Raw genomic sequence first — 17,338 nt, 5'->3', positions numbered from 1 at the left:
CAAGTAGAAAGCAAATGTTTTGAGAATGATGGCAACAAATGTACAAATGTGCTTGACACAATGGATGGATGTATGGATTGTAATAAGAGTTGTACGAGCCCCCAATAAAATGATTTAAAAAAATCATCGACCCCTTTATTAAACAGAAATATCAAAGTGTGAAGCAGTTGTTGCTGGACACCTCCTCCATGCAGGGCTGTGCACTTTTGAAAGCAGTGGGTCCGTCTCTAACCCTTCCCCCACATCATTCTGTCAGAACGGCAGCTTGGGCATCATCGAGGGACTCGGCGTGTGTTCCTTTTAAATGTCCTTTGAGTTTGGGGAATAAAAAGAAGTCTGAAGGGGCAAGATCAGGATGGGGTAAGAATTCCTAATGACTTTCCCATAGGATAGCCATTGCCACTCTCAAAGAATGAGGAAAAGGATGTCATGGTGGTGCTCCCTTGTCAGCACTTCCAGTCTTCTCATCAATGGAGTGCTCAATTTCCTTAAAGCTTCTTTCTACTAAGCCCCATGATGGTGCTGTGTCCTTGGAGAAAGCTTATCAAGATTCCACTTGGGAATCCCCGCAGTCTCCATAGACCCTAAGTGACTTCTGCCTTGAACTGAATTTGCTGAGCGGGTCTCCTTGGGAGTTCTGTTTTGATTGGACCATTTTTCCTAAGGCACGTAATGAGACTGAGAGCGCTTGTCTGCGGCCACCCCGCACCACAGAGACCGTGTGTAAACAGTTTGTTTGGACAAACCCTTCTAGAACGCACCGGAACCCTGGCAGCAGTACTTTTTGACTTTAACCTCTGTCTTTCACTTCCTCAGTTATATTTATTCCTAAGTTTTTATACCTTTTCAGTACTATAGTAAATGAGATAGTTCTCTTAATTTCCCTATCAGCTTGTTTGATGTTTAAAAAATATCTTTTAGCCTCTAAATCTGTTGAATTCATTCATTGACTCATTTATTTTGGGGGGCATGGATCCTGTAGGATGCTCTAGATGTAAGATCATATAATCTGTAAAACCAAACAATATTTTGGAAAGCAAGAAATTAGGAGATGTGAGGTTTTCTAGCTAGATTAGCATAAGAGCAGTGTCCAGATGGCTCAGATTCCAAAGTCCTGTGATTAGCTGGGCTCATTGTGTTACATCGTGAGATATGTTACATGCACAGATATGTATTCAGATGCAGGCAGCATCTATGGATTAGTCACTGTAATCCTTGTAATAACAATGTGAGATATCCTTCTCCCCCCTTGGGACAGAGGATGTGGAGGCTTAGAGAGGTTAAGCTGCACATTTGAAGCCATGCACCTTGTAAGTGTTAGCTGGGATTGGAACCCAGGTAGCCTGGTCCGAGATTCTCTGTTGTCAAACACAATGCCATATTGACCCTGAGGGCCATTTGCCAATCTCTTTTGAACGAAATACTATGCATTTAGACCATGGCTGCAACAGTACCATTTCTGGTGTGTTCTCTACACCTAAATCTGCATACACCGTCAAGAAAGAAGAAACACTCCCTGGGGGACGGACAACAGAAGAGTGGGTGAGGGGAGACATCGGACAGGGCACGATATGACAAAATAATAATTTATAAATTATCAAGGGTTCATGAGGGAGTGGGGAAGAGGATGGGAGGGGAAAAATGAGGAGCTGATGCCAGGGCTTAGGTGGAGACAAATGTTTTGAGAATGATGAGGGCAAGGAATGTATAAATGTGCTTTACACACTTGGTGTATGTACGGATTGTGATAAGAGTAGTATGAGCCCCTAATAAAATGATAATAAAAATAAAACATAACCAAAAAAGAAGAAAGAAGGGTGCATTCAAGGTTATTCCTGACCGTTTCCTTTGCACACACAATCCAGTTTCTGGTTAGGGTGGGTTTGTTAGCTAGCACAACTACAAGAATTCTCCATGGCTATGGAAAAGGAGAAAGCTTTCAATGAATTGAAGATCCCCAGCATGTACTGTTAAGTGAAACCAGCAGGGGTCAGCATTGTGTGTCAGGAGGTTGGGAGGGGATCGGAAGGTAGAGTTTGCATGTGCATTAGGGACCCTGGAAGGAGACCCAAGGAGCTGACCCAAGTGGTTCTTCCAGCTAGGGAGCAAGGAGGGGCACACGATGCATGGCTGTGGGGGTGGGAGTTAGAGTTTTAAATGTATACCTTTGAACTTTTTGAGCCACGTGAATGCATTGTCTAATTTTTAGAAATCGTGGTTAGCATGATCCCTGGACTGGAGGCCACGAGTTCCATCTTAGCTTAGTAGCCGTGGAAACTGTACTTAATTTGTAAAAGCCAGGGGTGTCATCACCATGAGTCTACAGGAACTCGGTGACAGTGAGGAGTTTGGTAGTTTGAAACATGGAAGTTTTGAAACACAGAGTCAACAAACCGCCTCCCTCGCCCCTCTCCCCACCACCCGCCCATGTAAGGTGCTTGATGCATAGAACGTGAACACTGGATGTTAGCTGAGGCACGATGGTGGCCAATAGGAAATGGAAAGCTGTGGTGTGACTTCCCAAGCTGGATCTCAAGAAGCCTCTGTGCTTGGACTTTTGCCCCTTTGGACACAGTCCGACGATGTCAGGAAGCTCGGGCTAGCCTGCTGGAGGATAAGATCCATGGACAGAGGGGCCCAGAGTACACCATTACCAACAGCTAGATAGGAGAGTGCTGGTGTGAGCCCCTCTTGTAGTCTCGGTGAGACAGTTAAAGTTTATTGTGCCAACCTGGCCGATAAAACACATGTGGGCTTAATTGAAGGTGGAGTGACAAATGACTGGGTGAGCCTCGCCTTTCTAGTTCTCAGGTCTCTTGCTTCATGATGATGGTCGGACCAGGGTGCAACTGCCTTAGCCAGTTCCCTGCTTCAGCCGGCAAAGGCTCACTTCCTGCAAGACATCCCCAAGGAGAGGCCTCATGGACCTACCCCGATGTAGCCCTGGGTGTTGGAGCAGCCGTGTGGAGACCCCTGCCAGCGCTGAGATGCTTACATGTTCACTGATTTGGCTTTCCTCCTGCAGTCGGCATCATTGCATGTGTTTTGTGAGATAGAGGAGTACTTTGTGGATTGGTGTCGGACATATGGGTTAATGTTGGACTTGTGGGCTTGGGAAGCACTGGGTTGGGATGTTTTCTTGATGTGTACTTATGTTTTATATAAAACTCTTATATATGAGTTTCTGTGGATTTGTTTCTCTAATGTACTCAGATTAATACACTCAGTCTCGCTGGACCTGCCCGATGTTCACAGTCATGTAAAGGATCCCACAAGAGTGCAGTTCCCAGACTTAGCAAATAAAAATACAGGAGACTTGGTTACATTTAGATTAAAAAAACAAAACGAACCAAAAATTCTGAGTACAAATAGATCTCACACCATATTGGGGGCATTCTTATACTCAAAATTAGCCCTTGTTGATCTGAAATTCAAGTTCCACTGGACATCCTGTATTTGATTTGGCAACTCAATAGGAGAGACCGGAAGAAGCACCTCCCAGCTGAGGCAAACTCAAAACAAATTCACGAACCACAAAATCAGAACAAATAAAATGGTGATTTTTCCTAAGTCCGTAAGTGTCAGGCTGGTGTGTTACGCAATAAGAAATAAATCAAAGAACAATTAACTGCCATGGAGTCGATGATGACTCATCGTGACCTTCCAAGACTGCCGCTGTTTCTGAGGCTGCGTTTCTGAGGCTGCAACCCTTTACAATTGTGGGAAGTCCCATCTTTCTCCCACGTAGCATGAAATAAGTCATGCATTTATATCGGCAAGGTTAGGGTGGGCCTAATCTATACTCTCTCCTTGCTGGGACTACAGCCCAAGCTCCACCACCCAGACTGGTTTCTACCTATTGAATGTCTCGGAGAGCCCTTGATGGGCTGTCCATTGTCTGAGTGCCTGGCCCTGCATTGGTCCAGCTCTGCCCACCCACCAATGCCAACCAGCACCCTTCCAAATTCCCAAAGCACTTACTTGAGATGGGGGTGGGGCGGTGCTGACTTCTTGGGCTCTTCGCCCTGTTGGGAGCTGCTGCGGCCCTGCACGGGGGGCCGGGGCTGAGCGCTCAGGCCTGGTTTGGAGACCTGGTTTGGTGAGCAGCTACCAGCCCGGGACAGCTGTGGGGAGCCTGGTGACCTCTGCTGCTGTGGAGACCCAGACTGGGGACTCAGAGGCTGCTGGCCTTGCGGGGAGAGTCTCTGTTGGGAGGGGCTTCCAGATCTTGGGGGCTGAGAAGACTGAGCTTGGCGAGGCCCTCCTGCAGGAACCGAGAACAAAGCAGAACAGATCACACCTTATTCACACCTGAGAGCGTTTCACGGATGCTTCTCACAGCGGCTTTTCACAACAGTGAAGAGCTGAAGACAATATAAATGCCCAACACCAGGTGTTTCTGTTCAATAGGGTTTCACCTCGCTTTGGACTCTCGGTTGGAGGACCCCTTGACCTCAAATTCAAACACCTCTGGGGCCAGGTGGATACACAAATGCCTCCTGTTTATGCAAAGCATGCATCTGTTGCGTGGGTTTTTGCAAGCCACGCCATCCCCGACGCATTCATTTTTCATGCGTGCTATGCATGTCCTCTGCATGTGTGATTCATGTGAGTGCGCGATCTACAGGGAGGATGGTAAATAAAGCAGGGGGGTGTACAAATATCACATGGCTTTTAAAATTTCTTCCACTTGACATAAAAAAAACACGGGTTCATGTTTTTCTAAAAGAGCTGCAAGAAGAAAGAGAAGTCAAATCACTGTTGATGTGACCAGCAGGAGGAGTAGGGCCTTGGGCAAAGACAGGAGTCTGCGAGCTGTTACACCTTCATGGAGGGGCCCTAGGCGGGGAGCCCAAACCAAACTCACTGTCAAGAAGTCACCCCGACTCTAGCAACCCTAGAGGGCGGGGTAGAGCTGCTCTGTGCGTTTCTGAGACGGTCACTCTTTACAGGAGTAGAAACCTTGTCTTTCTCCCTTGGAGTGGTTTTCAACTTCTGACCTTGAGGCTAGCAGCCCAACACAGAATCAGATGTCAGCAGGACTTCTCCAGCCCCTGGTTTTTAAAGACGGGTCGACTTCTTAGTTTTTAAACCCAGCGTAAGTCAAAGGAAACATCCGCACTCCACCTGCGTGTCCAGCAGCACCTTTACTGGGGTTGAAGTCACCCATCGCAGTAACTCAGGGCCCCATCCCCAGATGGGGTGAATGTTGTAATCCACTGATTATGTGGAGCGTTTCTCGGATGATGTGAATTCTTCCAACAAACTTGTTCTGCAAAGTCTCTCTCACATGGAACTACAACATCATTCGTATGAAGGAATAACATCGCTAGTAACTAACTTTAAAAAACCAGATTTCTCCAGTAAGGCATTCTCCAAAAAGCCACGGGTGCAGGCTCACAGATAGTAGTGGCCACAGCACTGTAGCTAAGACACCAACAAACCTGACAGCAGCAGTGGCTCCGTGGACACACGGGTGGTCAAAACCACGGTGCCAGCTCACAGTCGGCGCAGATGAAACCAGGTGACTCAAAGCGCCATTGTACTTGGGCTGTGGTGGCAGCTCTGACCAGCGCTCACTAGTAGGGTAAGACCATAAATAGGCATGTCCCACTGGAAGAAGAGTTTTAGCCTCCTCAGTATATGGATACAGGCACCCTGGGCGTATGAAAGCTTTTTCTTATGATGGCTAACTACAGGGATCGTCTGCTGAAACACTGCTCAGACATTTTGTCCTCAGTGATTTTGTTGTCACTCCCTCTGACGATGTGACCTGGTGTGGCCTTTGCCCCCTGCACCCCCAGGGATGGCATTGACCTTACGGATTGCCTGCCGCAGCACACCAAACCAAACCAAATCCACCGATTCACAGCAACCCCACAGGCCCGGGTAGAACTGCCCCCAGGGAGTTGCCAGGACTGTGGCTCTCTAAAGCTCCATCGGTCCCCCTCGGGGCGGCTGGTGGTTTCGAACTGCTGAGCTTGCAGTCAGCAGCCCACCTTGTCCCCCGCACACAGTGTCTTTCAGAATCTGAGTCCTCATTTGTGGTTGGCATGAAGTGCTGCCAGGTCAGTTCCGATTCACAGTGGTCCTAGGCACAGCGGAATAAAACAGTGCCCGATCCCGTGCCAGCCTCACCATTGCTGTCGCATGTAAGTGCATTGCTGGGGCCACTGTGTGCATCCATCCACTTGGCAGGAGTAGCGGGGGGTGGGGGTAGCGGGGGTGGGTGCCCTGACTCCCTGCTCACCCAGCCCGGGGCTCTTTTCCAGGAACTTGCCTCTCCTGAGCGCAGGTCCCCAGTCTCGCCATCCTTGCTAAGGAGCATTCTGACTGCCTCTTCCAAGGCGGATCTGTCTGTTGTTCTGGCAGTCCGCAGAACGCTCAGTAGTCTTCACCAGCGCCATAGTTCGAAGGCATCTGTCCGTGCTTCCTTGGTCTTCCCTGTTCATCGCCCACTTCCACCTACGTAGGCTACTGGACGCACGATGCCTTAGGTCAAGCACACCTCAGTCTTCAGAGTGACGGCGTTGACCTTCAGCGCCTTAGAGCGCTCTCATGCACCAGATCTTCCCCACACACTGCGTCGCTGGATCCCGTGACTGTTCCTCCACGAGCACTGATCGTGGGCCCTGGACCACTTCCATCTTTCCTCCGATAATTGGTCATTTATTATTTGCGAGTCCTTAGTATTCATCCAAAGACACCTATTTATTTCGTCCAGCTACTTGCAAAACCAACAATGTCGTATTTTTAATTTCTTTGTGTGCACATACAAAAACCATTAACTTATGCACTAAAAATGATTTGCCTAAGCCCAGGATTAATACCCCTTCCCCCCCAAATGACGTGCATTGAAAGAGGGCTGGTGGAGAATGAGCAAGGCAATAATGTGACCTTGTTATTTGGGGGACTCAATGAAAGCATTATTTTTAAATCAGTCTCGTTATTTTTAATCTGGATATTAATTTAGTGGGTATTTTCTTCAATTACCTTAATTGGTTTTAGATGGGCTGTTTTTCAACACCACTGAAAGTGTGTTTTGCCTCATGTCCCTCAAAATAATATCCCTTTATTGAGCGTGCCTCCTCGCTGGGCCCTAGGAGGAACTCGGAATACAGGCCACCTCTGTTCCCAGAGTGCTCTGCTCAGGTGTGTTTCACCAAGTAAGTCGTGGGGCAGCGTAGGAACGATGGGCGCTGAGCAGGGGCACAGCCAGGAGCCCGGCGGACATGTATAACTATGGAAGTATTGCCAGGCAGGAGGGCAGTGGGGTTGTACTGGTTATAATGATTATTAGTGGTAACAACCATGAAGAACCACATGAATATCATAACTGTTAGTAAGTCACACGCCATGAATGGGAAGAGTTAATAATCATTGGTAGTAAAATACGCATAGTAAACGAGCTAACATCTACCCGTGTGGATTGAATTGGGTCCCTCCAAAATCCGGGTTGGAGGCTCAGTCATGAGACCAGTGGCGAGGATGGAGCAGGACGGGCAGCGTTTCGCTCCATGGTTTATGGTTAACGGGTCGAGAGGAGTCAGCACCAACGCACAGCACCTGTTGTTGCCAGGTGCCATTGGGTCAGTTCCGACCCATAGCACCCCGTGCCCAACGGAAGGAAACACGGCCTCGTCCCGCCCACCCTCACCACTGTTCCTGTGGCCGAGCCCGTGGTTGCAGCTACTGTGTCCGTCCATCTCCTGGAGGGCCTTCCTCTTCCTCGCCACCCCTGCACTTTACCAAGCACATGGCCTTCTCGTGACTGCTCTCTCCCGACAACATGTCCACAGTATGTAAGACGACGTCTCGCCATCCTTGCCTCGAAGGACTTCTCTGGCCATACTTTTTCCAAGGCAGACGGTTTGTCTTTTTTAGCAGTCCACGAGACTTTCAATATCTTCTCCAGCTCCACAAATCAAACGCATCCATTCTTCTTGGGTCTTCCTTATCCAACATCCAGCTGTCACCCGCATGGGAGGCCATTGAAAACGCCATGGCTTGGGTCAGGCGTCCCAGTCCTCAAAGTAACATCCTTGCTTTTCGACGCTCTAAAGAGATCTTGTGCAGCAGATTGACCCAATACAATGGGTCTTTTGATCTTCTTGACTGCTGCTTCCATAGCATTGATTGTGGATCCAAGCAAAACACTTAGCAACAACACAATCTGGGTGGTGATCCTAACCCCGTGCCTGTGGATGTAATCAGCTTCCCGCTGATAGGCGTGTGATATCAGCCGGTATTCATGCTCCATGACCCCTACATGGACCTCCCGCATGGGGTCTCTAGAGGGCAGGGCAGAACTGCTCCTGTGCGTCTCGGAGACTACACGCTTCAGGAGGGTAGAAAGCCTGTCTTTGTCCCAGGGGGTGGCTGGTGGTTTCCAACTGCTGACCTTGGGGATTGCAGCCCAATGTGTGACCACTGTGCCACCAGGGCACATGGGTGGTAACAGGTGCATTTCCTTTTTTCCATCTTCCCTTCCCCCTTTCTTGACGTTGAGCCTCGTGGGCTCCTCCATTCTGCAGATGGACGTAGTGCACACAGCATGGGAGGTGGGGGGAGTAGGAAGAAGGATTTCCCAGGGTGTACCTGAAAATCCCACATGGCTCCCAGGATGCCTCTGACCCGCCCTCTGAGGTGGAGGCTCTCATTGGCCAGCCAGGGGTCCTACCTTGGGTGGGTGGGCGCGGCTGGGGCTGTCCAAGCGGAGGCCCCAGCTGAGCTTGTCCTGGGGATTTTGCTGGTTTCATCTGAGGAGCCTGGAGCAGGAGAGAAGAAGCCAGCGGAGGTCACCACAGCCACGGACTCTGTGTGTGTGTGTGTGTGTCTTCAGGGGTGGGGGCAGGTGATAAACAAGATCTTGTTGCTACTGAGGCAAAATTCACAGAGTAGACACACCTGAGGCGGTCAGAGTGATGACTTTTATCTATGTGGACATACAGGTAACCACAGCTCAGATGAAGCTCAGTCTGTGCGGGTCCACTCCCGGCTAGCACCCGTCAGCCTGTATTCACTTTAGGGGGGCAAGGACAGGTAGATTTTGACACTAGCCTTTGCAGGAAGCTCAGAGGCCGGCAAGTGTGTTTGGAGAACCTGTGATTTTCCATGATGGAGCTGTGGAGGGAGGGGCTGGGGGAGCTTGGTGGGTGGGGAGACGTACAACACATTGTTTCCTTTGATTGGTGCCCCGGGGACATGCAGAGGGCAGGTGTGTACACACGTGTGTTCACACACATTCTCATACATGCTTGTATACTCACGTGCATATGAACTCATATACACACGTGCATATGAACTCATATACACACACACCTGTCTCCTCACACACACACAGGTGCATGCTCGAACACACTGATACCCACCCTTTCTCTCACACACTCCTATACTCAACACCTCCACACACAGATGCACGCTCAAATACATGGATGCTCACATACTCTTCTTCTCACACTCAGATACTCACACACACACACACACACACACACACTCAGATACTCACACATACACACACACACTCAGATACTCACACAGATACACACACACTCAGATACTCACACACATACACACACACTCAGATATTCACACACATGCAACACCCTCAGATACACACATAGACACACTCAGATACTCATACACTCAGATACTCACAAAGACTCAAATACTCACCCACATGCACACCCTCAGATACTCACACACACATTCAGATACACACACACACACACACACACACACACACACACACACACACACACTGTCTTCCCCCAGTGGACAAGGTTCTCTTCCCTGGGGGCTAGAGGGAGGAGGGGCCCTTGCAGAGAGGCCCCGGTTGGTCCTGAGTGGGGGCATCACCCTTGGATCCTGGGCTCCACATTTCTAGACAGCCCAGCATTTCTCACAGCTGCAAACTCTCCCCTGCTCCCAGGAACTTACCCAAGGTCTCAGGGGCGAGGGCATGGTGCCCCCCGGCACCAGGAGTTGGCTCATTCTGGAGACCACCAGGTCGGCCATCAGCTGTTTGTCCTCTTCCACATGCTCCCCAATCAGGGGCATCGAGCTGTCCATCACCTGCGGGAGGAGAAAGAGGGGCTGAGGAACCCCGCAGGTCCCCTGGCTGCAGGCAGCCTCTGGTCCTGGCTCAGGACGCAGAGCAGAGGTGACCACCAGATGGCGCTTCCTTCACACAAACCTACAGCCCAGCACCTCCAGCTCTGGGATCCAGTTCAATTCTGCCCAAGTTCGCGGGCCAGAGCCCTGCACCCATGGCTGGGACCCTCTGGTTGCCGTGTCTGCGCTTCTCTTGGGGGAGCTGGTGTCCACCCCCTCCTTTCTCACCCTGGCCCCTGCCCAGGGTCAGGGCTGCCTTCTCCTCCCTTGGCCTGAGGTCAGGCTGTCCACAAGGCGGGATCTATGGAGAAGGGGGCTCCCAGACACATGACCAAGGGTATGGCCCAGGGTGGGCCCTAGGCTGCAGAGCAGAGGGCTCCCTGGGGCCCTGGCAGAACACACGAGCCAGTGAGACTCATGCCACCGCATCATGGGGTCTGGCTTGTGCTTTTTACAGATGGGGAAACTGAGGTCCAGAGCGGGGAAGGGACAAATCACAGAAGCCAGCAATTCAGGTGACTCCAGGCACCGACGGCGGCTGGGTCTTGAAGGGCAGCCAGGTGTTGACAGGCCCGCAGAGTTCTCTGTACCTGCCCCACTGCCACCAACTGGTCCCCAAGCCCACTGCCCATGGGCTGGTTCTCTCCCCCCTCCAGGGCTTTATGTTGCCCTTGCTTCCGCACGCCCCCTCTCTTTCAAAAAGAGTCGCCCCTCCCACCCATGTCTGAGAGGTGCGGTTCTGAGAACTCTTCCAGGCCCAGGTGAGAATGGGCTTGCTGAGCGCTCTGTGGGGACAGCCCCCCATGGTGGCCAAGTGAGAGCCCCTTCCAGATAATCAAATTCCCTGGTGCCCGCAAGTCCCTTAAACAGCGCAGAAGCTGTGGAAACAGTGCTTCACGGCTCCTCTTGGCCTGGGAGGGGCACCTCTGATCACCTCGTTGTTTGTGTCTCGGGGGAATTTGGACGTATGTTTGGTTGAAGCCATGGGTGTTGATCTCATGAACATGGAAGGCTGAAAGCAATTCTTTTCTCTCACAAAAAGTTCATGGAAAATGGGATGGAAAGATAACGGACTGTCCCATAAGTGTGGGCGAAGGGAGACCGTGCAAGAGACATAATAAAAATCTATCATTTATCAAGGGTTCATGAGGGAAGGAAGGGAAAAAAAGAGGAGCTGATACCAGGGGCTCAAGCAGAAAGCAAATGTTTTGAGAAGAATGATGGCAACAGATGTACAAATGTGCTTGACACCATGGACGGATGGATGGTGAGAAGAGCTGTAAGAGTCCCAATAAGGCGATTTAGTAACATGAAAAACAAAACAAGACAAAACCTTAGTGGGAAGGATGGAGAGGCTGTGGCTCACATTCTTTGGACACGGTGTCAGGAGGGACCGGTCCCTGGAGACGGGGGCCTGCTCGGGAACGTGGAGGGGACAGAGAGGAAGGTCCTTGACAGATGGATGGACACCGTGGCTGCGGCCGTGGGCTCACGCATAACAACAGTTGTGGTGAGGGCGCTGGCCCACGTGGCGTTTTGTTTCATTGCGCCCACGGGGGTCGCTGTGGGTGGGAGCCACTCGGCGGCATGGAACAACAGCAGCATCAACGTTTTGAGGTCTGTCTCTACAGGTGTCTACGTCAAACAGCTCTGTTAGCAAGTCCTAGAAACCTGTATCCAACAACAACGTCGGAAGGTCAAGCCAGTGTCTCGACATATCCCCTCTGCGTGGAGATGCACTCCTGACGGTGGGGTCTCTGTCTCCAGCCCGTCCACGAAAACCTCGGCCCTCCGAGGGTCATGGTCAAAGGGGCGGTGGGGCATCCCTGAGGGGCTCCGACTGTGTGCCTTCCCAGTGCTCTGTGAGTTCGGGAACCACAAAGAAAAGGGGTCCGCTCGGGGATGGCGGGTGGACGGGGGCAGGTGTCCTGGTGGCCCTTGCTCCCCTCGAAGCACGAGCGGGCACGGGGCTGTGATGGACAAAAGCCTTCTCGGCACAGCTGTCCTGGTCGTTGACTCACTCTTGCCGCTGTCCGTTTTCTTTGGAAACGTCCCTGTGACCATCGTGAACATCTGTCAAGATTTGATAGCCCCTATAACAACCACCCCCCCTTTCTGAGCTGACCTCTCTGCCGTGAACCCAACTGGCCCAGGAGAGCCCCTTGGAAGCCACTGTTTTGATAAGGCCTTTAAAAAACAAGCATTTTTTGAAGGCACCTTCAGGAGTCCAAGACAAGCGTATGGGTGAGAGAACTTGTCTACAGCCATCCCCTGACGGCAGGGGTGTGTTTCAACGTGTTTTGTTTGCACGAAACCCATGCATGCGTGTATGAACTTGAAGCCCAGAAGCAATACGTCTGGATTTATCCGTGTGTGTGAAACAAAACACTGGCCAATTCAACACTTTTGACACCTATGATTTAGGGACATTGGCTACATTCATCATGTTCTAAAATTATTACCATTATTCTCCCCCTCCCCCAAATCTTTCCCATCCCCTTTAACAGAAACCCAGGGTCCCCTAGGCAGGACTACTTATTTGGGCCTCCCACTGGACCAATGGGTCACGTCCTGATAAGCGGAGAGAAGCCCGAGGTTGTCAAGGTTTTGTCGTGCTGGGATCCACAATCCCTGCGCATGGAAGCAGCAGTCAAGGGAGCAGAAGACGTATTGCACTGGGTGAAGCTTCTGCACAGACCCTTTAGAGTGTTGACAAGCATGGATGCAGGGGTGTGCTTTCCATGGCCTCCTATGCCTGGGAAAGTCGGACGTCGACTAAGGAGGACCATGAAGAATCGCTGTGTTTGAATTGTGGTGCCAGTCAAGCATGGACTGCCAAAGGGACAAAGAAATCTGTCTTGGAAGATGTATGGTCAGCATGCTCCTTAGAGGCCAGGATGGCTAGACTTCATCTTACCTACTTGGGACATGTTGTCAGGAGAGACCAGTCCCTGGAGAAGGGCATCAGGCTTGGTACCACAGAAGGGCAGTGAAGAAGAAGAGGAAGACCCTCGCCAAGATGGATGGGCACAGTGGGCTCTCACACAAGGCCATTTCTACCCTTTGACCCTCTCTTTCCGCTTTACCTGGTGAGCTCCTCTCCTCCCTCTGGGAGCACTTTCCCCCAACCTTTGTCCACCAGAGAGCTTGCCCACAGGTTGTGGTGAGCACTAGGCCAGGGAACCCCAGGTCCAAGCTTAGGTTCTGCTATGGACTTGTGGGGTGACCTTGGCCAAGTCACTTTTCTTTTCTAATTATTTGCTTAATTTCCTTTCTAAAAAGGGTTTGATTGGCATCTAATTCACATATCACACAATTCAGTCGTCCAATCATATTAAGAAGAGTTGAGCAATCAACTGAAGAACAGTTTGTTCCCCTCGGACTTATTGTTGTCAGTTCCACCCCCACCACCCGCCCATCCCTCCACCGTGCCTCTGGGTAATTATTAATCTCGTGACTATCTCTACAGTCCATCCACCCATATAAAGTCAGACAAAACACAGACAAGACACAGGACCAAAAAAGACAACAAAGCCAAAGCCAAACAGAAGCACCTCAACAGTAAAGAAAGCAGAACACACCCCCATTGAAACAACTTTAGAATGAACCAAAAGGTAGATTAAACGATAAAGTGCAGCATTTTGTTGTCAGGAGAGAACACTCCCCGGAGAAGGACATCATGCTCGGTGAGGTGGAGGGACAACGGAAGAGAGAAAGGCCCTCCAGGAGAGGGGTGGAGACGTGGCTGCAGCAGTGGACTCAGGCACAGGAGCTGTTGTGGGGATGGTGCAGGGTCAGGCGGTGTTTTCTTCTCTTGTGCCCAGGATTGCTGTGAGTCAGAACCCGCTCCAAGGCACCTCACAACAACAACATCTGCCACAGTCGCCCTCACAGCGCTCTCTGTCTGATAGCCAGGCTATTCATATCACTGGATTCAGTAGAGGTTCAGTCCTGCAGGGACCCTGCAAACGGATTCTGGGCTTCCATCATCATCCATAGCACTCTGCAAACCAGGTGTGCAGAATTTAAGCTTTGATGCCATTCCCTCCTTTGAACTTGGATTTTATTATTTGCAATCCTTGGATCACACAGATGGGTGTGCTTTTCCGTGTGGACTTAGTTGATGTCTCACTTAGATGTCTGTTTGTTTTAAGACAATCGTTTAAGACCCCAGATGCTTTGCTTCCTGATAGATGGGCACTATCTGGTTTCTTCATCACACTTTGCTACAGCACCCATATCTTCAGTGATCTCTTCATAAGGGTGAGTATCAAGTAGGGCCATCAAGATCCATTCATATATCTATGGCCTATATATGTGTCTGGTTCGCTTTAGAAACATTATTCTCATTTTATGATAGAGAAAATGATCAGTCATCCCCATGGGAGGTAAGGTAATCCTATTGATAATATCACTGCTTTAGTCAATGGTATAGACTTTAAAACACTGTTGAGAAAAGGAAGTTAACCATGTATAAGCCAGCTTTTCAGCCAGCAATACACGAATTGTTGACTTGTACAGATTAAGAGCCTAAGTGACTGGACACTATTTACATGAACAACAAAGGCCGTGGATGGGGCCACACTTTCAGTAACCCTCGTTCACAGAGGCAGAACCACGCCTTTGGCCAAGTCACGTTCCTCTATGGCTTCATGGCTTCTTTTCCCTCAATAGTGTCCTGAGGGCGCTTCCAGCTGGAACTTTCAGTGGGATGTGCATCTAAAGGGAGAACGAGGCGACTTTCTACCCCCGTGAAGGACTACAGTCTCAGAAGCTCCCGGGAGCAGTTCTCCCCTGCCCCATGGGCTCCCCACGAGTCTGAGTCCACTCGATGGCAGTGAGTTTGGGTGGGTGCTTTGGGTGCATCTAAAGCACACACTGGAAGCAGCTAGTCAACTCCAGGATGTGCATGGTGTTTCTAGAAGGATCTTGAACACTCTTCAAACTGGGGTCCTCACGGGTGGGGTTCCAGGTCTGAGCTGTCCCAAGATTCCTGAGCCCAGTCCCCGGGCCTGCCATGTGAATGGTGGCTGGATTGAGTTCTCATTAGGGAATCTTTCCCCAGGAGGAGCGGACTTCTACACCTTACCCTCCACCCTCCCCACTCCCTGCTTCTACTCACCCCTTCTGGTCTCTGCTCCCTACATTTCTCACCGGGGGGGTGAGTGGGAGGGGGGCACCACCACCATTAGGCACCAGAGGTCAGAGGAGTTTGGAATCCAAGAGTGGACACAACGCCATTCTCCTCAGGGCAATGCTTGGTCCCCCAGACAGGTCAGATGGGACAAGTTCCCAGATCTTTCTCCTAAGCAGTTCACCAAGAGGCTCTTCACAAAATTTCTCTCCGCAGAGGTGGCTGGAGACGTCCGTCTGTTTGGATTTCCTCTGTTCTTTTTGGGTGGGCTTGTTTGTTTCCAGACGAGGGCAGAATACCTTTTACATTCCCGGTAACAAACTGCCCCAGCCCACTCCACTCTAGCCAAACCCCAAAGCAAGGAAGACAACTCTTTCTTAGGGAAACAGATCTCAAAGGCCACCTTTTCCTCCTTACATTCTACCCCCTCCCCTTCCCTCCCCCCCTCCCCCTTCTCTCCTTGCCTTCTTGTCTTTCTTTTCCTCCCTTAGTTCTCTCTCTCTTTTCTGGAACATTTCTGAGATGCGCTCTGGTCTCACTGGTCTCACTTAGAATGAGACGTCTTTCATTCCCACCCCTTGCATGTCTGCAGGCGGGGAGCCCAGGCCCTCGGGGACAAGATCCCATGGGAGAGAGTTGAGGAGACCCAGGGAGGCTATGTCTTTGAGTGCAGCGAGCACCGCACAGAGCGTCAGGGCCACCTGATGCAGGGACACCGACGGGATCCCCTGCAGAGTAACCGCCACCCAGCCCTGGATTCAATTCTCCACTCGTGGGACGCACCCCAGACCTTAGGACGAGCTGTGTGGCCCAAAGCCATCACTTCATCCTCTGTTGGGGCACGTACTGTGCCTGGCACACTGTTAGTAACCAGTTGAGTAACCAGCAGGCTGTGTGGCTCTTTGGCGCTGCCTCTTGATCAGGTGTTTTGGCTGCATGGTCTCATTCAAGCCTGTGAGGCATGTGAGCTTGGAGACCCACTGTAAAGATAAGCCAACTGAGGCCAGAAAGAGGTGGAGCCAGGTTTGGGCCCTGGAGACCGTGCTCTGAAAACACGGTTGAGGAATCCCTGAGTGCTTTACATACAAGCAACATAAAAAAACAAACAGAGACAAGAACTTCCATCCAGTCAATTCCCACTCACAGCGACCCCCGGAGGACAGGGCGGAACCACCCCTGGGGGTTCCTGAGACTTAACTCTTTGGGGAGCAGAAGGCCTCATCCCGCAGAGCAGATGGTGGCTTCAAACCGCCGACCTTGCAGTTAGCAGGGGAACATAGTCCCCCAGAGATTTGAGTCCCCCCAGAGGCCCGTGGGTGACCAAGCAGGCCATTAAGCACCCTCTGGATCTCAGTTCCCATGGGAGGAGGACGGGCTTTCTACTCCCATAAACAGTGACTGTTTGGGAAACCCACGGGGCAGTTCTACCCTGTCCTACAGGGTCGCTGTGAGTCGGTGTCAACTCGATGGCAGGGAGTTTCTTGGTTTGGAGCCTAGTTCCATCGGACACACACAAGCTGGAATGCACTGGGTGACAAGTGGCACATGGTCTCCTGAACAGAGCCTCTGTGACCGCGACCTTGCTGCTGGGCCCGATCTGCTATGTGCTCCCCGTGCTGCCCAGAGTTAACCTCCTCCGAGTTTCATAATTAGATTTCAGAGCCCCTGCTTGGCCCCTAGGGCCTTCTGAAGCATCTTAGGCCAATGTGATGTTTGAAACGGTTTTCCTGGGAATAAAAGAAAAGAAAAAAAAAAAGTAGATTCCTTTAGTGAATGTGTGTCTCTCTGGAATGTTAGGACACCCACAGTTGGCTCTTCTGAGAAACTTGCCTGTCTCCCCTCTCCCACCAGGCAAGCCCCAAGGACCAGCTGTGTGCCAGCTTCACGCCCTGGCCTGGGTTGCATCCTCGGCTGCTCAGGAGCCACTGGGGCAGACATGACGGGAATGTCTGGGACAAGGGGACGCCCTTGCAGGCAGGGGCAGAGGGCCCAGTGGGTGGCATCCACTCCCCTGAGCTGCTGATTGCCTGTCATCTTGGAGTAGTGGGAGCCCTGCTTTCTGTTCCCTGCTGGGTCCTCTTCACCCACCTC

At 51.1% G+C, this 17,338-nt stretch overlaps 1 protein-coding gene across 1 annotated transcript in view; it reads right to left on the bottom strand.

Annotated features, from left to right (window-relative positions):
* The window catches only part of SYN3 (synapsin III), a 548,280-nt gene that overhangs the window by 8,881 nt on the left and 522,061 nt on the right, over nt 1–17,338 (bottom strand). Inside the window, exons 10-12 of the mRNA XM_004700321.3 lie at nt 9,940–10,074; nt 8,681–8,768; nt 3,982–4,264 (exon numbers count right to left, since the gene is read on the bottom strand). Coding sequence (XP_004700378.1) covers nt 3,982–4,264; nt 8,681–8,768; nt 9,940–10,074 — 506 coding nt within the window. The remainder of the gene's footprint in view (nt 1–3,981; nt 4,265–8,680; nt 8,769–9,939; nt 10,075–17,338) is intronic.

The sequence above is a fragment of the Echinops telfairi genome, unplaced genomic scaffold (assembly GCF_000313985.2).
Source record: "Echinops telfairi isolate 266 unplaced genomic scaffold, ASM31398v2 ScPeMD7_2;HRSCAF=8, whole genome shotgun sequence".
In the NCBI taxonomy this organism is placed as follows: domain Eukaryota; kingdom Metazoa; phylum Chordata; class Mammalia; order Afrosoricida; family Tenrecidae; genus Echinops; species Echinops telfairi.
This window is presented reverse-complemented; position numbering and strand designations above follow the sequence as displayed.